This window comes from Ursus arctos, unplaced genomic scaffold, assembly GCF_023065955.2.
Source record: "Ursus arctos isolate Adak ecotype North America unplaced genomic scaffold, UrsArc2.0 scaffold_12, whole genome shotgun sequence".
Lineage (NCBI taxonomy): Eukaryota > Metazoa > Chordata > Mammalia > Carnivora > Ursidae > Ursus > Ursus arctos.
In genome coordinates, this window is record NW_026622786.1 from 64,318,912 (window position 1) to 64,342,746 (window position 23,835).

The window sequence follows — 23,835 nt, forward strand, 5'->3', positions numbered from 1 at the left end:
CCAGACTCATTCTCTTGCAGCAAGCTGAACTTCATGCCCCTGGAGCAGGAGATGCCTGTGCAGTTCCAGGTGGTAGAGCTGCCTAGTGGCCACCACCTGTGCAAAGTGAGAGCTCTGAACAAGGGTGACGCCAACTCTGAAGTCACTGTGTACTACCAGGTCAGTTGGCCCCTTTACACACAGCCATCCTCATGGCTGAGTACCTGTAGGGCGCTAAAGCCTGGTGGAAGGTCCAAAGTACCTGGGAGTAGTGACCCTGTGATTTTCAAGGCCCTTTTGTAGTTACCTCTGTAGTTTTTATCCTTAGGGTCATTTGTCCTCTTGAAGCAATTGCATTTAAAATTGCTCCTGTTAGCGAAATGGATCATTTTTCAGTCATAGGGTTTCATTGAATCATGCAACTACTGGTCCAGAGGGACAGCGACTGAAGAGTGGTTGGAAGTTCCTACATGTTCCCCCTGACACAACCCCAAGTAGCAGGAGGACATTTGTTAAAAAGACAGTTTTGAAAAAGAGGCCAAAGTAAACAGCCAGGCAATCAATATATAGCAAACAGAATGACTACTAGAATCATAATTAAGTTTCAAAGCATCTGACATAAAGGATTTATTACCTGTGTTTTGATGATGAATCTGAGGTCCAGAGTCCCTTACCTGAGGTCATACTAATTGGGGCTTGAATCTATTCCTTGTGTCCTCAGATCCTGTGTTCTTTCCACACCATTCTAGAAAGGTGGGATGGGACTTAAAATAAGGAAGAGCTTTGCAACAATCTCAGTTGGCTCTTAACTTATGGTTAGTCCCACTTACTTCTAGGACAATGGGGACCTGTGCCTGTCTAGACTGATCTCAGATTTCCTACTGGGGCTCCTGTAGTGAGCTGCTGCTATGGTTTCTGGGTGTCCTGCATGAGGAAGTCACTTCTCTGTCAGGCCCTTTGAAGATCTTCCTGGTCTGGGCTTTGGGCAGGAATATGTGGCCCTACTGTCACCTTGTCCTTTTATTGTGTTTCTGGCCCTGGACTTAAGTCTTTCCATAGAGACCCAGCTTATCTGTGGAGCCCATCTCCCTCTGGCTATAGTTACCTGGTTTGTTTGCTTTTATCCAGGTTCTCAGCTTGTTTAAGATTTTATTTATTTGAGAGAGAGTGAGCACACATGTGTGAGCATGAGCGGGGGCGGGGGGGTGCAGAGGGAGAGGGAGAAGCAGACTCCCTGCTGAGCAGGGAGCCCGATAGAGGAACAGATCCCTGGACTCTGGGATCATGACCTGAGCCAAAGGCAGATGTTTAACCAACTTGAACCACCCAGGCTCTCTGTTCTGAGCTTATTTGAAGCTGAAATGACTACTGTGCCCCAAAGTTCATAAATGATTGGCCTGGCCCTGCTTAGCCCTGTGCACATTTCCAGTGTTCCAGCTGCTCAAAATCCAAAGTACTTTTCCTTTTGTAGGCGGGATTTCATATTATAAGACCTTGGCTGTTGAGGTGCTTTCTATCCATTACCTCTTAGCACTAACTTCTAAAACAAATTGCTTTCTTTAGGGAACCACTTCCCTCCTCCCAGAGAGCATTTTGAACAGGATATCTCCTTGTCTGACTAGACAGGACTTGTGGGGCAGACAGGCTTTTAGCCTATTCCTCTAGTGAAGTGGGAAGATACAGAAATGGGTCTGTTAGAAGAGCCTGCGGGAGCCTGACTGTGGGATATACCAGCAGCACCCTTGCTTGTTGGTTTCCTGCTCTCATTCTAACTGCATTAGTTCGCTACTCGCCAGGACAGCCAGGATGTGGTCTCCTAAGTGTGGTATCTGCCTCTTATCGACTGGTTTGGTCCCTGTGTGTGGCCTTAGAAGCTTCTACTCATACCCTTTCTGTCTGTGGAATAGGTGCAGGTACCCTTCATTGATCCCAAATATTGCCTTCTCTTCTCCTTAGGACCTTGAACTGCAAGTACTTGACTTTAGGTTTTGTCCTTTGGGTCCTTTAGGCAGGAGCTGGCAGGTTGGATATTATTGGACTCACCAACATGTCGGCCTGCAGTCCTGTGCAAGGGCCAAGAATACAGATGGTCAAGCGTGATTTCTGTCCTCACAGGGCTGCAGTCTAGTGGGAAGGCAGATGCATCGACGATTGTTGAAAGTATGGCACTAGAGGGTGTGATCAACTCTCTTGGGGGGAAAAGAAGAATGGGATGGATACCTGAATAAATGGTTGCCTAGAATAGCTCGATTCTTAAAAAATCCTGTAAGCCATTGGCTTTCCAGTTGGTCTGACCAACCTCTCCTTTCAGTCAGGTGCCAGGAGTCTGAAAGAATACACTCTTATGGAGCTGCTTGTGGTAAGTTGTAATAAAGGAGAGTTGATGTGTTCAGGAGCCCTTGACCCACTGTGAGGACTGGCCTTTCTGCCTGGGAGCTAGGGACTTGGGACGGGTCGGAGGTGTTTGGTAGGTGAGGTGGTTAAACCAGTTTAGTATTCTCACCCGGTATGAGCATGGACAGGGGGCCTGGGCAATTTAGGAAGAAGGCAGTAAGGGAGGCTGGACTTTGGGGTTATGTGGAACACTTGGGGGTTAGAAATGGAGGTTTCTCTGCTGGGAGGAGTTGGGCTGATGGGTAGTATGTTGAATTACAGATGCACATGGAAGAGCCTTGTTTTGACTTCCTTCGAACCAAGCAGACCCTTGGGTAAGTCTGCTGGCAAGAGCACTGAGCTCAAATAAAGGTCTGGGGCTTACTTTGCAGGCTGAGTTTTATCAGATACCCTGACTGAGCAGCCTCTTGGAGCTCGCTGGTCCTTCCATGCTTTAGAGTCATACCGATTGGTCTAAACTTCTAGAGTCTGCATCTTGGACTATGATCAGGTTTTTAGTTCGGTCAAGTTTCAAAGATTAGCAAGGAAAAAAGCTAGTGTGTAGTCCTCAGTTCAGGAGATGGGTGGACACCCTAACCTGAGAATGAAGTAGATGCATACACATTTGTGGATTTCCTTTCAGGACCTCCAGGTCCAGTCAGGATGTGGAGAAACCCTTCCCACTCATGTCTAGTTTCTGAGGGCAGGGCACTGGGCACTACCTGAGTTCACAGAGCTTTTCATTCTGGCTGTAGGTACCATGTTTACCCTACCTGTAGGAACACATCTGGGATTCTAGGATTCTCTGTCACCGTGGGGACTCAGGCAACTAAATACAAGTGAGTAGATGGGCCCAACTATTATTATTCTTGGCCTGGAGAGGGGGGTTACAGGTGCTTCCTTAAACCTCAGGCAACTCTGACTGAATAGGGTTTGCTTCACTTAGTCACAGCTGTGGGAGGTGGGGATGGAGGGTGGGTCAAAATGGCCTGATCCAGGATGGATCGGTAATGGTTCCAGTGGTCCTAGAGGGCTTAACTCAAGGCCTGTGGTGTCCTGTGGTCACTGTGCAGGGCTTGCCAGTGTTTCTTCTCTAGGCAGGCCTGAGGACAAGAAAAGCAAAGATGCCTGACCTGGCATTTATGCTAGAACCAGGGTACAGGCCTTATTGGTTCTCAGCTTTGGAGTGGTCAAGCCTGGGTTGTCACTGCTTCAGTGTTGAGGATATCAGGAAGTTGGGCTAGAGTTAGGGGTTGGGTTCTGTTCTCTCACTCAGCTTAGGGGAAGAGTACTGAGGCCTGGAAGAAAATACTTGTCTCTTTCCTAGAAACATGCCTTAGCCCTTTTTCTCCTTTGCATTCAGCTTGAGACCAGGTTTCTTTTTTTTTTTTTTTTGGGTACAAAATGGTGGTTTTATTAAAGCATGGGGACAGGACCCGTGGGCAGGAGGAGCTGCTGCCCTTGCTGACTTTTAATTGAAGATGTTTTGTTTCAGTTCTGAAGTTGTTGATAAGAAGATAGAAGAGTTCCTTTCTAGCTTTGAGGAGAAGATCGAGAACCTCACTGAGGAAGCATTCAACACCCAGGTGAGTATGCTGGCCTGGTCTTTTGTTCCTTTGGCCAGTTTTTGAGTTCTGTAGCCCTATCTTAATGTGACCATAACGTCTTCCTAGCTTCATCCCTCCCCATCCTGCTGGCAGGTCCCAAGTGAAGGGATCCGAGCAGGTCACAAACCTGACCGAACAGGGTCATGTGTGTTCTAGGGCAACTGGTGTGATGCTATGCCTGAGGGTCTCTCTTTTTGGTGGAATAGGTCACAGCTCTGATCAAGCTCAAGGAATGCGAGGATACCCACCTTGGGGAGGAGGTGGATAGGAACTGGAACGAAGTGGTGACACAGCAGTATCTCTTTGATCGCCTTGCCCATGAGGTAGTAGTAACACAGTTTTGAGTATCAGAGCCCTGATCGGGACTCCTGATTTTATGAGTCACAATCGCAAGTAAATCAATATTGTGTGGAAGAGAGCAGACCCGTTTTGTATTGGTACTGTTTTGTGTAACAATTTTTGTGTAACATAATTGTTTTATATTTTATATAAATATATATTTATAAAATTATATTTAAATATAAAATACATTTTATATTTTGTATTTATACTGACAGGGCTCATTACAGGATTTGTGGAGGAAAAATTTTCTATTTAAAGAAAATTGAGAACTTCTGGTCTTTATGGAATTCCTCTCCAGATTTATTAATTCTGGGTGTTAGGTCTTTTTGACTGCTTCTAGCCCAAAGTAATAAAACCTACAAAAAGAGCTCTGGGACCTGCAGTCTAACGCTCTCCGATAATATAACCCCATGTGGTAAATAACAAAAGGACGCTGAGGCAAAAGGGTCTTTTAATAAGAGTTTCGGCCCAGCTCATAAGGTGCTCCAGTTTGCCTATTAGAAGACAAACTTCTCTTCGTTTCAATTGTTACTGTATTTTTCTCAGGCCAGAGTATGCCTGCCTCAGCACGCGCCCGAGAGGCAACACCAAAGTGATGGTGGGCTTTGGCTCCGTGTGTACTACTCAGCTGTAATTACAGCATCTGCTACCCTCTCTTATTTGCCAGGGTTAACTATTGCTATGAAACACACAGAGGCTCATTTTCATCCTTCTCTGGAAGGTTGAAGGCAAGCTGAAACCTGGAAGAATAAAGTGGTATGCTCAGTGCTAAGCAGAACCAAAGAAATCTGCCTAGGGTGTGTTTAATAACCACCTTTTCAGAAAATGCACTGCTAGTCTTTTATAGCTTGCTTTCTTATCTTCCCTTCCTCCTGTAAGATTGAAGCACTGAAGTCATTCTCAAAATCCGACCTAGTCAACTGGTTCAAGGCTCACAGAGGACCAGGAAGTAAAATGCTCAGCGTTCATGTGAGTATAGTTAACTAAGCCTCAGCTCTGTCCTTTCCAGAGCAGTCATTTAGCCCAGTTACCACTCCCTGAGTTTGGGTTGGGACTAGAGATTCTAACAGGTCTTTGCCCCATCTGATCAGTGTATTTCTCACCTCAGGTCTTTGGCTTCTTTCAGGTCATTGGATTTGGGAAGTATGAGCTAGAAGAGGATGGTTCCCCTTCTGGTGAGGATTCAAACTCTTCTTGTGAAGCGATGCAGCTAACCTACCTGCCATCCTCTCCTTTGCTGGTAGACTCTACCATCCCCATTACTGATATCAGGGCTTTCACATCGACACTTAACCTTCTCCCCTACCATAAAATAGTCAAATAAACTGCAGTCTCGTTGGCCTGAAGCATTGTGTATTTAAAAATGTGTTTGTATTTTATGAAGTTACACTACTATTAGTGCCACTGAATTTTTGCACTGCTATCACAGAATTTGATTTACACTCCTCCTACCCCCACACTGTGACTAACAAAGCCAAGGGTTACTATAGCAGCTGGCAGATAGAAAGTGTGACCAGAAAGCTTGCAGGAGCAGTTTGAGAAGCCCTGGCCCATCCTGGTTCTCTCAGAGGGAGAACCTTGAGAGGGCCTATGTAACCGATGTCTTAGTGCCTAAATGCTAGGTGCTAATTATGCCTGTTTTTTGTTTTTTTTTAAATAAAGATGATAGTTCCGTAATGCCCTTCAGAATGAGCCATTTGCTGCTGTGGCATTCTTTTTTGTTTCAGTGTGGGGTGGGGACCTAAAACCCTCTTCCTAAACCCTCTAAGGCAATAAAATATTTTTGGATAAAATGTTGGGAGCCCTATGTGTACTGTACTGTATGAGAGTTCAAGGAACTCTGGAGAATAGCATAGTGGGGGCTAAACACAGAACACAGAGTATGAGGGAGGGTTGAGAAAAAGGTTGGACCCTCCATTGTTTGTTTTAGGAGAGTCCTTGTATAAAGCTACTTAGCTCCTGGATTCAGGGTTGCCAGGTAATAAAAGAAACACATTTAAAAAAAATTTGGAAAAATTACTTTATGAAGCCTTAAGAAGCACTGAGTATAATTAAATATAGTCCAGAGTTAGATACAATTTAATAATAGTCCAATTCCAAAACAAAAGTTGTTATAGGTGAGGCCATGAAATTTCCTAACACTTGATTTTAATACATTGCACTAAGTTTCTAAACTCAGAGAAACCAATATTTACAGATGGAGTATTTATGAAAAATCTGGCATTAGGTATATGTGTGTGTGTGTATATATATGTACGTAGAACCCAAGATTAAATGAACTAGGAACAGATGTATATCTTAACAGCCATACTAGGTGTGCAAGGTTTAAGACCGGGATTTATAAATGCTTTTCAAAGCACGGGGTTTGGGGAAAAAGCAGACATCTTGTTTTCAAAACCTGAAGTTTTTCTCAGGACTGAAGTCAAAATTGTAACTGCCACAGAAAAGGAAAAAAGGGAAGCTTTTCTTGCTTTAATTGTTCATCTGCATCAGAAAGTCCAGTATCCCTGAGATAGGAACCACTGCAATAAGAAGGGAGTGAATAGGTTCTCCCAAAGGAAGATTGTTGCTTAATTATGCCTATTGCCCTGGTCGTCAGGTGTAAACTTTGCATTTCCCAACCTAATGCTTGGCAGCACCAAGACGTTTCAGTAATGGTTCATCGTAAACCCAACATTCTCCATCTTCATGAAATAACTGTAAAAGAAAGCGGGAGAATTCAGTTACTCACTTGCTTTGTATGTCGTGTTTTTTTTTTTTTTTTTTTTTTTGTCTTCTCCCCTCATTACACTGAAGTGAGTTTCAGGCAGGGACTAGGGCTCATCTTGTTCATCACTATGCTTACTTAAAGATGGTACTTCACTTCAGCATTCACTGAAATGAATGACTTACAGCTCAGGGTACAGGCGGAGCAGCAACTGGGAGGTTGGGGCAGGCTCCCCAAACAAGCTTACCCTGGTCTCCCACTGAATTTCCTTCTCCTTCCTTTCCCGAGCTTCTGCTCTTTGTCTTTCTTCAAGTCTATGCTTGGCTTCGGTTGCTGCATCAATGTCTCTGATTTTTAAGTTGAAAGTGACATCCTTCCAAAGGCTAAAGAAAAGAAGTCAAGGCGCTCAGTACTAGAATGACAGAGGAGTTAGCAAACTTGAGACTGAAAGTCTAGAGCCCCAATGAATATAGCATAATGAAGGTGTAAGTCAAATGGCTTTAAATGTAGTTCACAGACTAAATCTCCTTAAAGTAGTACCAAGGCACTGGAATAAAGGACAGAAATGGACTCAGAGGATTCCAAGGCTAGTGTCAAAGGAAGAAAATAAAGAACAGGCAGAAAGCTGGATATATGGTACAGACAACAGAGAGGAAAGAACAGAATTGAAACCTGGGACTTTATTTCTGCCTCTACCTCTAGCTAGCTATGCAACTTCGGGGGTTATCAGTTCACCTCTCTAGGGTGTGAGTTTCCTTTATTATAAACCAAAAGGGTTACATCAGGGGGAAGAAGTGCCATTTCAGAAACTCCTCTGAACAATGAAACCTGGAGAAACAGTCTGAACAGAGAGCATAAGGGTCAAGAGGTGAACTGCAGACACTTAGGAGAAAGGTAAGTGGCTTCTTCTCAAGGCCCCCGAAGACGATAACTAGTTAAGTCTAGTGTCACTTTACAAGTGAAGACACCTAGGGACCAGAGAAGTGGCCATGCCTAAGATTAGCCCCCTGTGGTGAGGAGCAGAGCACACACTTTTATAGATGTACACTTAAAAATATGAGCGGGCCTTCCAGCCAAGCACTGTTAACAAGTTAGAGATAACAGTTCGGTAATGACTTGTAAGATCCTCTTCCTTAAGAAATGCCCTAATATGCTAAACAAAGAACTTCAGTGTGTGATTCTCAAACCACTGAAAGATCCTGATTTTACTGTGGCAAATGGGAAAGGAAAAAAGTATGCCTGAAACCACTGGAAAACTGAATACCAAACTACATATTTGATGATATTAAGGAACTGTTTTTCCAAAGCGTGATATTGTGGCTAGTGGTTAAGTCAGAGATATATACTGAAATACTTAGGGATGAATTTTTTTTTTTTTTTTAGGATTTTATTCGACAGAGATAGAGACAGCCAGCGAGAGAGAGAACACAAGCAGGGGGAGTGGGAGAGGAAGAAGCAGGCCCCTAGTGGAAGAGCCTGATATGGGGCTGGATCCCAGAACGCTGGGATCACGCCCTGAGCCGAAGGCAGACACTTAACGACTGTGCCACCCAGGCGCCCCAGGGATGAAATTTTTAATGTTTTTTTTTGCAACAAAAGACCTGAGGGTGTTGGTACATACCTCGATTAGGTGCCTCGCTGCCTTCTCTTAGAAACCACAAAGATGGTGATAAGCCTGCACACACTGAATATTTATTATATCCCAAGCATCATATATATACTATGTGTTTATCTCATTTAGTCCTCACATCAACTCTGAGGTTTTAGGAAAGAAGGCAAAGGGACGCTAGCTCATAGTCACGGTTAAGAAGCCAGTAAGTGGTGACACTCCAGAGGAAGCCGGGTATTCAGAATTAGTCTGCGCTCTGTTATACTCAGCTATCATGTCTCCAAAACCGAACCCTGCCTTTGCCTAGCCATTAGCAAGGGCACCGCCACAAAAGCTCTAGCGAAGTCCTCTTACCAGCGGGATTCATACTCATTCTGATCTTCCAACTTCCTCACTTTCTTCTTAATTATAGGCAACTTCTTCGTATCTATAAAAACTGCATTTTCCTAGAAAACAAGAGGTAGGTAGATGTTTTATTGTTCAAACTATTCTAGGAGAAAAAGTCAACTCTTCCCAGAAGCCTTTAACAGATTCAATAATCAAATCCCACACAGGAATATAATGTATAGACAGTGAGTTTCATACGCTGCATTTCAGCCTAAAATATAGTGGTATAGCTTACGTCTTGGTAGAGGTTTTCAATGTGGCTTTGTGCTATACGCTCAATATTAATCTCTTAGGAAAGTCAGACCCATTAACAACTAATTCTAATGTTAAAGGCTGAAATGCTTTTTACGTTTCAAATTCTCCAAGTTCAAAATCAGCTCGTTGGCTCCTCCTGTTAATCCCATACCACCTCCCTCCTACTTTAATTAGGTACTGTTTGCAAATTTCTTGAGGTCAAGGACTATCTTACTCATTTTTTTATCCATGGTGTCAGGCAGTAAATACATTTCTTATAAAAAGTCAAGCCATGTATACAAACACATTAGTTTAGCACTTAATTTTATATATATACGACCCATTCTAATGACATAACTATCATTTACTGGGTATTTACTATACGCCATATATTTTACATATACTCAGTGTTCTGAGAGGAGAGGGGAAAATAAAAATCACTGTACTGCTGGGGATAGGTGGGGGAAGGAAAAGGATTTCCCTGAAGAGATGGCATTTGAGTTGGCCTTGGTTAAATTTCTGGATGAAAGAAGGCTACAATTCAATGTAGCCTAAAGTAAGTGTAAAATACAGGTTCTTACCCCTGTCGCATATTTTGCATACATTACACCATTCCATTCCCCTTCAACTGAGCAAAAAGACTTCTTGTCATTTGGAGAACTAAATAGAAAAGGAAACATTTCCATTAGTCTTAAGTTGAAAACTACCAAAGAATCTGGTGGGAGAACATGGAAGAGCAACTGAAGTCTTGGGTAAAAGCAGCTTGGTGGAACTGGATTTCCCTGCCAACTATAAGAATGAGGCCCCTAAACAACATGCTAATGAACTCAAGATCCCATGAATAGTGTATATGAGATGAGCAAGAGAGCCCTGTGCTGGGGGTACTGGGGCCACAAAAGATGAGGGACGGTCCCTGCCCTCAAGCTGTTTGCAGCCTAGCTGTGGAGACCTTGCCACGGAGATTCTGGGTGGTTAAGTGCTATGGTGAGTTTATGTGAGCAATGGAGATGAAGAGCAAAAGTGTTGAAATGAAGGTCAGAGAAGGTCTCACTTAAGGATGTAACACTGGAGACCAGGCTTTTCATCCTGAGGAAGGATCCTGAGGTCAAATGGTCCAAAGTATCCCGAGAGCCTAAGGTCAAATAGTTTGACCTCTTTTCCTGAGGAAGGATCCTTTCCACAAAAACGCCAACAGGACTCTACTTGGACATGACAATGGTATGTATGGTAGGTATGGAATTTGGGAAGTTAAGCATCACAGCTAAGAACAGGTTAGGAAGGGTAAGGCATGAACACAGGAGGAGGCTATAAAAGAGGTCAGAAAGAGAAAAATACACAGGGTAGAAGAATGCAAGCTGCCATCATGGGACTGAAACTAGGTGCCTCTATGATTTAGGGGTTTTTGGAGAAGGGGGACAATGGGGAAGAAAAATGGTAGAATCCCATTTTTAAAAAGTCATTGTATGGTGCTTCTCAAAGTGTCGTGGGGACTCCTGACGGTTCCCAAGACTCTCAGGTCAGAACTATTTTCATAATATGAAGACATTACTTGCCTTTTTCACCCTCATTTTTCCCACAAGTGTACAGTGTTTCCCAGAGGCTATGTGTATGTAGCAAGACACCGACAAGAAGTAGGAGAATCACACTGTCTTCTATTTACTGATATATCAGAAATTTACAAAATTCAGAAAATGTACAATGTCTCTCCTCTCACAAATGTTTTAAAGACAAGTTTTGGAAAAGTTATTTATATTTATATATATATATTAAAAGTTATTATTTACAAATATTTTAAAGATTTATTTGAGAGAGAACATGTGTGTGCGCAGCAGGGGGAAGGGCAGATGGAAAGAGAAAATCTTAAGCAGACTCCGCACTGAGCACACCGGCTGATGTGAGGCTCAATCCCACAACCCGGAGATCATGACCTGAGCCAAAATCAAGAGTCGGACATTTAACCAACTGAGCTACTCAGGCGCCCCCATTAGAAATATTTTAAAATCTTATCTTAATTTCTGATGAGAAATATCAATGGATATTATTTGATGTAAGACAAAAGCTCTTTGGGGCTCTTAATAATTTTTAAGTGTAATGGAGTCCAGAGACCAAAAACTTTGACAGTCTCCCAGCTTCTACAATCCTTCATCTCATGTTCAAATCCCCTTATTTGAAGAGTCTATCAAGCACTCTTTCAGCTCCCAACTTTGAGGGCAGGCTTTCTCCTGTAAATGGCTATGACTGGCGAAGATTCTGCTGAGCTGGCAGCCCCTGTTGGTGCTGGTTACCTCCAAGGAACACTGAGAAGCAGGCCCACCCACGCCTTTGTTCTGGATATCCGATTTCCACCACCTGCCTGTTAGGGGGGCATAGATGCGTTCCTGAGGTGACTTGTGCTGCTCTCTGAGCTCTGCCCATATTCTCTCACTGCAGTAATTTTTTAGATTTTACACTGATCTTCAGTAAACTTCATCACGTGTTCATGGTCCTTCCTGCTCAAGATTTTTTTGGATGCTAATCATGTCATCCCAATTACTTCCCTGGAAAACAGGTTAACCAGTCATGTATGTTCCATCTGCAACACTGTTCCCAACAAGGCCTCTGAGGAAACAAAGTCCTGCAGATTCTCCTCTTCCAGGCAGATTCTGAATCCACCCGGCTGTTACCCAGACAGCACAGCTGTCTTAACCTGACCCTAGATGGAAGCAAGCCAAGATGTGATGGTTACTGTTCTTCCCTAGCAAAGGCACAGAAAAAAGGACTGTGATGACTTAGGAGGCATTGCAGTGGGAATCACAGAGTCTACTGCAGACTAGCCCATGGTCAGTGAGTCAGGAATCTATGATCTGCATTAGCTGGGCGCTCTGGGAAGACTCCTCTCAGGTTCCTACAAAGAAAATCCCATCAGTGAATGACTTCTGTTCTGAACCCAGATTTTAGGTCTCCTTCTGATATGGGATTTTAGGAAGAGACAGAACATACAGGATGTGAAACAAGTTTACAAAGACAAAACCATTAAAACAGTCAATTCCTAATAAAAGGTATAATTCAAGACAAAAAAGAAAAGTATTTCAGAGAAGCAGAAGAGAACTGAAGCGGAAAATCAAAATACCTACAAAATCTCAGCAGTAATTCTGTGCTTCTTGCCCCCATAGAACGGTTTAGTGTGGAAGACGATATTTGCACTATAGCCAGTTTTGGAACAATTGATATTGCATTCTCCGCCTAGTTCCACCCAGGGCACTGTGAGGATAGACCTGCAAAACCAAAAGTGCAGGTAAGGCTGACTTCAGAGGACGAAAGGAGGGTGCATCTTAAGGAACGGCAGAGTGTGCTGCCAGCTGATCAAAGGAAATGAACACAGCTCTACTTGCCTTCCGTAACCATTGGGGAATGTGAGAATATAATGTTCGTCATAATCTAGACACGAGACACAGCCTGTGGAGAGAAGGGATAGAAGCTCTGATGAGCAGTGTCAACTGGCCATAAGGCTTTATCGTCTGGTTGAAGGATACTCCAGTATACTCCATTCAATTTGGGGAAAATTAATCTTGCACCCTCCCATCCCGTTCTCATTCCCAGTACCATGCTTATATCAACAATGACATCAATCTGGCTTTCTTGGGGCCATTTCCCCTCACTGGACAAGGGTCCAGCACATATTAGAATAAAATTCTATTAACACTCTAGTCTACCCCATGCCCAGAGACTTACCCTGCCCTATGTTGTGCACCCCAATCGACATCCCGAGGAATTTTGATTTGGTCCAGATATGAGCATTGAATTGTATCTTCTTGTTAAAACACTCAGCATAAAAGGCTGAAACTGAACAGAAATTGTTTTCAATTAGTACACTACATAGCTATAGTCACCTCTCCAACTCAACCTGGAGAAAGAATAGGCTTCACAGGGAAAATCCTTGTGTCCCTCAAAAAACAGCCTCAAATGAGGCCAGGAGGTAAGTAACTGCCTTTTATACCGTTTCTCCCAATGCAAGCACCACTTAGAGCCATACGGGCAGGAACTTCCCTGAACCATGAGGCTGTAGCTATCCCGGAGGCTTTAAATCAAATCCTGGAGACTTAAAATAGTCTGGTCAGCAAGCATGTTCTTGCCCCAGCCTGGGCCCATCCAGTATTTCCAGTCTTAACATTGTTGAGCGAATAAGACATTAAGGATATGTATTTTCTCCACTATGTCAGGAATATACTGTGGAGAAACTACATCTCATTTATATAAACTTTCAAAATTGCTGAGGTCTCGTATATAGCACAGCTCATTATGTGTAAGATGACTTTAGAAGGATGACAAGTTAGTTTCCTACATTCCTGCTTTTTACACACAGTTAATCAGTGGAGTGAACAGAATCTTTGGCACTTACACAAGAAATAGGAGGAACCAATCTTCATACGGTTAGACAGATATAGGCAGCCATAAAACCAATATTATAGTGAACTCAGCTGTGGAGCTTTTGTTTTTTTATTATTTTTTTAAAGTAGGTCCATCCCCAGCCCTTAGATCAAGCGTTGCATGTTCTACCAACTGAGCCACCCAGGTGCTCCAGCTATGGAGCTTTTTATGACCCTCTTTAGACAGAACAGTTTGAGAACAGCTGGTGCAAAGCAGCTCTGTAACTTACTGGGTGGGTGATGGGAAACCTGTTCAGCCACGAATGTCACACAGTTTTTGGAAACCCAGGGAACTGGTCCTTCTGAAACTAGCTCCTGTAAGCAAACATAACATTTTCTTTTGATGTGGAAACACAAGTGACCCTGTGGACAATCTAACAATCGGAGTCTCTGCCTCCCAAGGTGGTTAACTGTTCTCTCCTCCACACCCGAAGCACCTTATACATACTTTCATTATGGTACTTACTAGCAGAATTACAGCTTTGTGTTGGTCTCCCTTGACTAGACCTCCCTGCCTAAGACATCCTTGAAATCCTTGAAGACAAGCATCAAGTGCTTAACCCAGGGCCAGGTGTGGCACAGACAGCAGTCACTTATCAATGTCTGCCAAATAAGTCAGAACAGACACATTGCACTGCTTCTGTCTTTAGTAAGGACCACACGTAATGAATCACACGGAAAGGGAGAGAGATGGAGATTTAATGGTTTGCTCAGAGGCTATTATGTGCCAGGCACTATGCGCTAGGACCTCCTTACATTTGCTTGAGTCTTCCTTCTTGGTCATCTTACTCAAACCAACCTCCAGGTGTTGGGGCCCTGGGGACTCAGGTCTAGGTTACCTACTCTTCGAAAGCTATGCTGTCTTACAAGATAAGTTCACCTAATTCCAGTGCTTTAAATGCCATCTAAATACATTAAAATCTTTAAAAGCCCCATTTCTATCCTAGACCTCTCCCTTTAACTCCAGACTCCTAAAATTCTGACTTCCTACTTGACAACTCCACTTAACATGTATAACTCATACTTTATATTTCAAATTAGAGTTCTTGATTTTTCCTTCCCCAAATCTAATTTTCTTCCTTTTTTGTAAATGGCATCAACCAATCGCTGAAGCCCACATGCAGGGCTTGTCTCTGACTGTCCCCTTTCTTTTACCTCCCCAGTCCACCTGTAAGTATTACATCCACAATATAGCTTGAATCAACCGTGTCTCTTCTGGAATAATGCCAAAACTCCCTCAGTGGTCTCCTTGCTTCTATTTTTGCCCCTTTCTGATTTATTTTTCATAAAATCATTACAGTGATCTTTTTAAAACAAAAATGCAATCCTAATAAGCCACAAAATTACCATTATGGGCCACAAGGCCTTGCATGACTTGATCTTTAAACCTCATCTCATGCCACTCCTTCCCTGCTTACTGCATCTAGAGTGTCCTCACCCAACAACACTGTTCCCCTGGGGGTGCTGAGCATCTTTTATTACCTTTACCATTATTATCTGCTCCCAAATAAAATGAAATCTTGAATCAGTATGAAATGTAAGATCACTAAAAACACAAGTGCAGAACTCACTGCGTTCTCTTCAGTATCATTTGGCAATGTCCAGTGACACTGAAAGATTTCGCCCAAAATGGGGTTGTATGGCTTTTTGGCAACCGAGCCTTTCCTTCCTGCGTGAAAGGCGGAGAGGTACCACTTCACAACCTGAACCATTCGATCTCTGGCATCCTTCTGGTCACTAATGCTGCAAGGCAGAAAGACAAAATTTAATGTCTTGCCTTCTGACAGGCCACAAGCTGAGGCAGCACTCCTCCACATGGTCCACCGTAAGCCAGCGGAGAGGACCCAGCACCAAGAGTTTTTAAAACTGAGATATAACATACATGATTAAACACATTAGTCTTCAGTGTTTGGCTCAATGAATCTGATAAACGTATACAGTTAACCCTTGAATGACACAGGTTTAAACTGTGTGGGTCCTCTCACATGTAGATATTTTTCGATAAATACAGTGAAGTACTGTAAATGTATTTTTCCTTAAGATTTTAATGTTTCATTTTCTCCAGCTTACTTTATTGTAAGAACACAACATATAACACATGTAACATATAAAAATATGTTAATACTGTGTGTTATCAGCAAGGCTTCCAGTTAGCAGTAGGCTATTATTAGTGAAGTTTCTGGGGAGTCAAAAGTACAGATTTTCCACTACATGGGAGGTAAGTACCCCAAAGCCCCACACTGTTCGAGGGTCAACTGTATACCAGTGTCTGCCAATGTGTCCACCCATCGTGAAACCTCAAAGTGATTTGTATCTGGCTCCCGTAAACCACAGTCCAAGGCCAAGGAATGAAATCAGAGAAGATGGATTGTAACACCCTGCTGTAAAGAAAAATTTCCTGCTACCACTGAAAATCAATGTGAACTCACCTCCTTGTATATCAGTGCCAACTTTACTTTCCCCTTTGCACATATATCTAATATTGGAAGCTAATATTTAAAAGTAATGAGTCAGTCTGTAATCTGGACACTAGACTGTAAGTTCCTCAAGGGCAGACACTGACTTTTTCTTTCCTGGCAAACACCAGGTGCTTTAGAAAGGTTTGCTAAATTCAGATAACTGAATTTCATCAGGATATAGTACAAGCAGTGATTACCAATTCCTGGATCAAATAAGCTCCAGCCTTGGCTCTATAAATACTGGCTACCTATTAATGGCTCTCAAGATTTTTTAGCGTCTAACTTGACTCCCTAACAACATCACCACCATATAACCTAAGCAAACAGGCAGGCATCTAATATAAACAAAATATTTAATGCCTTTTCCCAGAAATGTCTGAAAGGTAAAAAGGAAAAAAAGGAATCCATCTATCCTGTACAAACAGAAAGCTACTGAGTAACATCTTAACGACTGGAAACTACAGTATTCAGTCAAATACCTCACAAACAGGTCCGGATGTGCAAAAAAGTCTGCATACATTTCTAAAAGAGATCTTCTTTCAAGAATGAATGTTGGAAGAACTACCTGAAAAACACACACATTTGACCCTTGAGGATCAAATTCCACTACAGATAAAACAGATTGCTCAATCACTTTAAAAAAAACAAAAACAAAAAACCCCAAACCAAAAAATCTCATTCCAATCAGCATCCCAGGCATGCTTCTGACACCTACTTCCCAAACTATTCTGATTCAGAAATGCCCATTAACCTGCCCAGCGGATGGGAAACAAAGAAGAGATTTTGAACGTTCGGATGTCACTTGCTCTGTGCAATCTCCGTGTAGCTCCCAAATCAGAGTAACAGTGACGAATACACTCAGTAGCTTCCCTCTGAGGCCTATGACCTGCAGGGGCATTACACACATCACGCTACTGAACCGTGCAACAACCCTGCTCTGAAGAACTCATTATCCCCATTTTACAGTCAAGAAAAACGAAGCTCAAAGAGAGTGAGAAATTTTTTCTCTTCTCTGTACTGACGTAGAATTCAAAACTGGGTCTGACACTGAGGGGTCTGGGCACTTTCTGATGCTGCTTCTCTATGATCATTAGTTGTATTAGGCAATTTATCTACTTATGCATCTGTGTTCTCAGATAAACAATCCCCTAGAATGCAAGGACCACTTTACACTTGCATTCATGATACTATTACACAGCAAGAAATTTTTACATGAACATTAAAAGGAATAAATAAGAGAATAAATATGGGAATCAATGAACTCTTTCTATCATGGGGCTGAACTCATGAAGAAAAATGCTGAAGGGCTAGGAATGTGGCAGAGGAGAAAAAAATAGGAAATTGGAACATGGAAAGATGGAATGAGAAAGATTAGGAACAACCAATTAAAAAGAGAAGAATTTCATTAGGAAATGAAAGAACAGTTTTTGAAATGTCTATCAGATTATAAATTATTCATTATGGAGCACCACAGTAAACAAAAATTCCCTTAAATTTAGTAATTACTGTGGATCTACTATATTCAAGATCCTGTGTTAAATGCTGTGGAGAAGGCAAAGGTAAGGATGAGAGAATATCACCAGTATTTAAATTTTAGGTGGAATATTGGGGCACCTGGGTGGCTCAGTTGGTTAAGTGCCCGACTCTTGGTTTCGGCTCAGGTCATGATCTCAGGGTCGTGGGATCGATCAAGCCCTGGGTCAGGTTCCACACTCAGCACAGAGTCTGCTTTAGATTCTTCTCCTTTCCCTCTCCCTCCCTTTCTATCCTTCCCCCCGCTCAGCTCACGCACGTACCCTCTCTCTAAAGAAATAAATTAAATCTTCAAAAAATATATATAAATTTTAGGTGGAATGTGACAAATACACCAGAGATGTTCAAAGTGTTCTGGAAGCTCAGGAGTGGGAAAGATCATGTTCTGCTGGGGGACCAGAATGAGGGCAGAGCTGGGAAATGATTCATTGAAGTGGCACTAGAGAAAAGCCTTAGATAAGAGTATGACTGTAACAGAGAAGAAAACAGAAGAACAAGACATGGACGTGGGAGGGGAAATAAAAAAGTATGGAGACAGGAAATATGTGTGACAGGGACTGACCAGTGGACCACTGTGGCTGGGTTCATAAAGATTATATGAGAGACTGATGGAACACAGCTTAGAAAAGGACACCATGGCTCTAACATTTAGAATGTTTATAATCAGACTCCAGAATTTACAATTTAAGTAAACGGTTTCCTACGTATGTTTCCTTTCTATGTATGTTCATAATCTGAATATGGTTAGACCGGTAGGTAAGCTTATGTGCTGACTTGGTGCAATCAACTTTTTACCCTTGAAGAACCAAAAATTAAAAACCTCTATGTTAAGAATGCTGAATAACAAAACAGGGCTACATTTTTTTTGAGAGAGAGAGAGAGAAAGCGAGAGAGAGAATCCCAAGGAGGCTCCACCCACGGCACAGAGCCAGACATGGGACTCAATCTCATGACCCTGAGATCATGACCTGAGCCGAAATCAAGAGCTGGACACTTAAATGACTGAACCACTGAAGCACCCCAGAAGTAAATACTTTTAATATATAAATAGCTCTTATGAGTCAACAAGAAAAAGATTACTATTACCAGCAGGAAAATGGACAAAAGAATAGGCAATTCAAAAAGAAATGGCCAAAATTACCAAAATCTGATATGTAATTTAAAAAAAAGGATTTCTTTTTCTCTCTACTTAAAAAATTTTCTTGAGAATGCTCATTCAATAGATCATCTTATACTGACACATGCCATTATGTCAAGTAACTGGAGCAGGGCTAGACTGTCTTTGACCTGGGTTCAAGTACTTACTTTGCCACTTAGGTGTGAGGAGGCCCTGGAAAATTAACTTGACTTCCCTAAGTTTGTGTAAAAGGAGTATAATTACTTGTCCTGCTTATATCTTAGAATTATTTTGAGGACCAAGTGAGGTAAATGGGATGTGACTTTATAGTATTTTCAAACACTACAAAGTACTTGGGAAATAACTTTAGAAAGTATCTGAAATGAGAAGACACATTTTATAAATAGGAGAATGAGATAAAAATTTATGGCACTGTCAAGCAGTTATCATATGGTTTCACTCATATGTGGAACATAAGGAATAGCATGGAGGACCACAGGGGAAGGGAGGGAAAACTGAATGGGAAGAAATCAGAGAGGGAGACAAACTAGGAGAGACTCTGGGAAACAAACTGAGGGTTACAGAAGGGGGGGTTTGGGGTGACCAGGTGATGGGTATTAAGGAGGGCACGTGTGGGGATGAGCACTGGGTGTTACACACAACTAATGAATCGGTGAACACTACAACAAAAACTTATGATGTACTATATGTTGGCTAACAGAACATAATAAAAAAAAATTATGGCATTATTCTAATACTCTGGAATGCATAAAGGCATCAAGATTTCAGAATCTGTTGGCAATCACAGCCATTTGTTTGTGCCAGTAAAGATTTCTTTTTTTTTTTTTTTAAAGATTTTATTTATTCAACAGAGATAGAGACAGCCAGCGAGAGAGGGAACACAAGCAGGGGGAGTGGGTGAGGAAGAAGCAGGCTCGTAGCGGAAGAGCCTGATGTGGCGCTCGATCCCGGATCGCCGGGATCACGCCCTGAGCCGAAGGCAGACGCCCAACCGCTGTGCCACCCAGGCGCCCCGCCAGTAAAGATTTCTTAAAATGGCTAATTTTTAACATTTATGGTAAAAAAAAAATTATCTTTCATAATATAATAAGCTTATAGTGGCTATGGACCAAATATAGATTATCTGGCAGAGAAAATTATGTGAGGCAAGATTTACAAACTTGATTGTGGCGACACTTTCGGTTGCCTATGCACATCCCTGCTTCATCCTTAGTAAGAGAATTCTGATTCGGTTCAGGTTCAGGCTCTACGTTGCCATGAAGAGTCACAGGGTCTTGCCAGATCTCAAGAAGTGAATGTGGATTAATCTATACCTCTCATTTAAACTCCCTTGCTAGTTACTGGCTTAGGCACGGGAACACGCATAGCTCTGGCCAATGAGATTCAACTGGAATTCTGAGGGTCCGGGATGCCTGGGTGGCTCAGTTGGTTAAGTGTCTGCCTTCAGCTCAGGTCATGGTTCCAGGGTCCTGGGACTGAGCCCCGTGTCGGGCTCCCTGATCAGTGGGGAGTCTGCTTCCCCCTCTCCCTCTGTCTGCCACTCCCCCTGCTTGTGCTGTCAAATAAATAAATAAAATCTTAAAAAAAAAAAAAAAAGTCCGAGGGGCCACTTCAGGAGAAAAACGTCCTTCCTTAATAACGATAACAACAAAAATCCATGAAAAGGAATCATTTTTCTGCCTCTTGACATTATTTGCCTAAGGATGGGATGACTGGAAGTTTGACACCCATTCTGCAATGACAAGGAGACAAGCCTGAGTATGAAAGTCAATATGCTAAGGATGGAAGAACAGAGAGAGTGAAGGAACCTAGCTTCTTTCTCACACACAACTGATTGAATTAATCAGTCCTAGAACTACTCTACTTCTAGCCTTCTCACTATATGAGCTAATAAACCTGGTATTGTTCAAGTTATCTTCTGATAAGTCTTTCATTACTGAAGACCGAAACTGACCAGGGTGGAAGATATAGAAAATAAATAGTTAGATGTCAACATCTAAAAACCTCTAACTCAACAAATTTGAAGTGACAGTTCTGCTTTAGCAATTATGCAATCTAACGCTCACTGAAAAAGTTCTGGGACAAACCTAGAACATTTCTGGCAAGTATGCTGGATTCCACAAATAAATGCTAGCCTTGTGTTTCTGTTGTCACTTAGATTTGAGGTAAAGGGTTTTATTATAGACCCTTATCAGAAAGTATTATGCATTAGTTTTTTCCTCAACAGCCCTCTAAATCCAAACCAAAATGAAGCTGACCGGTGTCAAAGACCATACAGCACTGGAGTTGCTTTGGTCGTAACAAAAGTGAGAATCCTTAATTTTATTAACTTTCTAAAACCAGACAGAATAATAATCTAACCAAGACTCAAGTCTTAAGACAAGAGGCGGCAGTAAAAAGATTGCTGATTTTGAAATCACAGACCATATGAGAATCTCAGTTTTGACGCCTACTAGGACTCAGCCAAGTTACCCGGCTTCTATGAGTTTTAGTTTCCTCATCCATAAAATCTTAACAGTAACACCTCTGCAGAGCTGTGGTGAGAATTAAGTGCAAGAATGAGGTTTCCAGCACAGTGGTAGGGATATACAACAGGCACCCGTATGTGCTAGTCTCCTAACTTAACAGAGCATTCTGTTTGGAGAACCAAGTTCAAATTCAAATTCAAACTACAATAATTATGTGCCTCGATGTGTGTCATACAAGTTCCCATTTACTACATGTTCCGATTCCTAACAACCCTATAAAGTGGCCACTGTATGTCCATCTTACATGAGATACAAAGATCACAGAGGAAGGGACCTGCTCAAGGTCACACGCTTTGGGGATAGCAGGGGCAGGATGCAAACACAGGTCCTCTAACCCCAAGATCAGAACTCTGCTCATTTTGATTCTGGGCATACTACACTTCTTTAGGTTTTATCCAAACTACTAATCAAGCCCAACACTATTTTTTGTTTGCCCCCAATAAAACCCAAATCACAATTCATATTATCTACATATACTATTTCTATGAATTCTAGCTTTACATATTTCATCCATTTATAAAATTTCTTGAGGGGCGCCTGGGTGGCGCAGTCGTTAAGCATCTGCCTTTGGCTCAGGACGTGATCCCGGCGTTCTGGGATCCAGCCCCACATCAGGCTTCTCTGCTAGGAGCCTGCTTCTTCCTCTCCCACTCCCCCTGCTTGTGTTCCCTCTCTCTCTGGCTATCTCTATCTCTGTCAAATAAATAAAATCTTAAAAAAAAAATACTCATGTATATACATATTAAACCACAAAAGTATAAACAGAAGTTGTCATTATGCTACATTTGCAAGCCACATTCACTGTACAATCACTGAGAATCCACATGTACACATTAAGACTTACAGCAAATGCCAAATTTACTTCTTACCTTAGTAAGATCCATTCCAAGCCTAACCTGTGACAAGAGATGCATGATAACGCTTTTGTGCTCTTCCACTGACCCTGCCTCCCCTTCATCATCTCTATCATCATGTGAGTCGAAAAGGTCTAAAATAAAACAGATCTGCTTAGAATGGTGTTATATTGGGCCAATCTGTGGATGCTACCAGTGTTACAAATTTTTTCACACAAATGTTTTTAAGAAGAAGAGTTAAATTCTCCAAGGTCACTTACCAGCATCACTTGTTCCATTGGACATGGAAGAATTAAGTGACTCTGTGGTATCTGGGCGCTTTAGACTATTTCCTGAGCTGCTGTGTGTCAAGGCTGAGGCAGATCCAGAGGAACTAAAAAAAACCCCAAAAACAGTAATCACCTTCTTAAGCCTTTTAGGAGAGCAATTCAGTCATACTAAAACATTAACCCATAAAGCTACCTGAAACCAATACAGGCAGAAAGATCACAGAAACAAGCTAGACTTACAGTGAACTGGACACACACACACACACGCACACAATTTCCAACTCCCTGTCACCCTCATTCTGAGACTGTAAAGTGTGAGGACTAGGTTTCTTGTCTTGTGCTTTTTGCATAGTGTGTGCTCAACCAAGCCATGCTGAAAGGTCATAAAAAATTAGTTAAGATTCTTGCTTCTGCATCTAAGTTTAAAACTTCATTTTCTTGTCACGTTACTTTGCATAAAATTACATATGTTATAATTCTCTGCAACAATTTCTAGAACCCCCAAAATTGCCAGGTCTATTACTTAGTCTCAGAAGACATTGTGTCTATATTTTTGAAATCCTTTGATAAAAGCCCACACTGGTATTTAACATTTTCCCCAGTCATTTAAAAACTATTTGAAATTACAAAATAAAAAAGCATGGTATTTTTTACAAGTAAAATTATGGTAAGTGAAATTATGAACTAATTAACAGGTTTAAACAAAGCTTCCTCTATTATTGTACCTGTAATTTACCCGGATTAGTTGTATATTAATAAAATAATCAAAGGCATATAGTTTACTTATTAAGTGTAAAAAAACCCAATTTTTCACACTGCAGATATTATTTATAAAATAGTACACATTAACCAGTTTTTGTTACAAATTTATGGATGCAAAGCATATTATATATTCTAATTTAAACATAGTTTGCCCTACTTACTTACCTTCTTTTGATTTTAATAAACTTTATTTTTTTTAGAGTTTTACACAGCAGAACTGAGTAGAAAGTACAGAATTCCCATGTACCCCTTTCCCTATACATGCACAACATCCTTCCCATGTCACCACCATTCTACACCAGAGTGGTACACTTGTAACACCTCATGAAGCTATACTGGCACATCATTCTCTGACTCAAAGTCCACAGTTTTACATTAGGTTTCACTCTCAGTGGGGGACAGTCTATGAATTTTGAAAAATCCACCATTGCAGTATTGTAGAGAATAGTTTCACTACCCAAAAAATCCTCTGTGCTCTACCTATATTAGAACATTCTAATATTAAAATATTAGATCAATGTGTATTCTAATTTAGACATAGTTTGTCCTGGTTACTTATCTTCTTTTGATCTACTTTTCAAAAATCCTTAGGTAACTTAATACTGCTTCTTTGATAATTTAGTAGCATGCATCACAAGGTACTGTAAC

The 23,835-nt window shown here is 41.7% G+C and overlaps 2 protein-coding genes across 19 annotated transcripts in view; one reads left to right on the plus strand and one right to left on the minus strand.

Moving 5' to 3' along the window:
- NRDC (nardilysin convertase) overlaps positions 1–5,647 on the plus strand; it is a 100,909-nt gene extending 95,262 nt beyond the window's left edge. For 2 of the 3 annotated variants that reach the window (XM_026498117.4, XM_026498116.4), the window contains 8 exons: positions 21–159; positions 2,291–2,338; positions 2,635–2,687; positions 3,108–3,191; positions 3,848–3,938; positions 4,166–4,282; positions 5,181–5,270; positions 5,428–5,647. In XM_026498117.4, coding sequence (XP_026353902.1) covers positions 21–159; positions 2,291–2,338; positions 2,635–2,687; positions 3,108–3,191; positions 3,848–3,938; positions 4,166–4,282; positions 5,181–5,270; positions 5,428–5,625 — 820 coding nt within the window. In that variant the 3' untranslated portion in view covers positions 5,626–5,647. Of the gene's footprint in view, positions 1–20; positions 160–2,290; positions 2,339–2,634; positions 2,688–3,107; positions 3,192–3,847; positions 3,939–4,165; positions 4,283–5,180; positions 5,271–5,427 lie in introns of those variants that run through there. The other variant, XR_008958876.1, reaches the window with a different exon arrangement.
- Positions 5,648–6,307: 660 nt separating this feature from the next.
- The window catches only part of OSBPL9 (oxysterol binding protein like 9), a 182,361-nt gene continuing 164,833 nt past the window's right edge, over positions 6,308–23,835 (minus strand). For all 16 annotated transcript variants that reach the window (XM_026498119.4, XM_026498118.4, XM_057310802.1 and 13 more), the window contains 12 exons: positions 22,417–22,529; positions 22,172–22,290; positions 16,583–16,668; positions 15,216–15,387; positions 13,875–13,959; positions 12,950–13,060; positions 12,610–12,673; positions 12,352–12,492; positions 9,820–9,898; positions 8,972–9,063; positions 7,256–7,391; positions 6,308–6,998 (listed from right to left, as the gene is read on the minus strand). In XM_026498119.4, the coding sequence (XP_026353904.2) occupies positions 6,924–6,998; positions 7,256–7,391; positions 8,972–9,063; positions 9,820–9,898; positions 12,352–12,492; positions 12,610–12,673; positions 12,950–13,060; positions 13,875–13,959; positions 15,216–15,387; positions 16,583–16,668; positions 22,172–22,290; positions 22,417–22,529 (1,273 nt within the window). In that variant the 3' untranslated portion in view covers positions 6,308–6,923. The remainder of the gene's footprint in view (positions 6,999–7,255; positions 7,392–8,971; positions 9,064–9,819; positions 9,899–12,351; positions 12,493–12,609; positions 12,674–12,949; positions 13,061–13,874; positions 13,960–15,215; positions 15,388–16,582; positions 16,669–22,171; positions 22,291–22,416; positions 22,530–23,835) is intronic.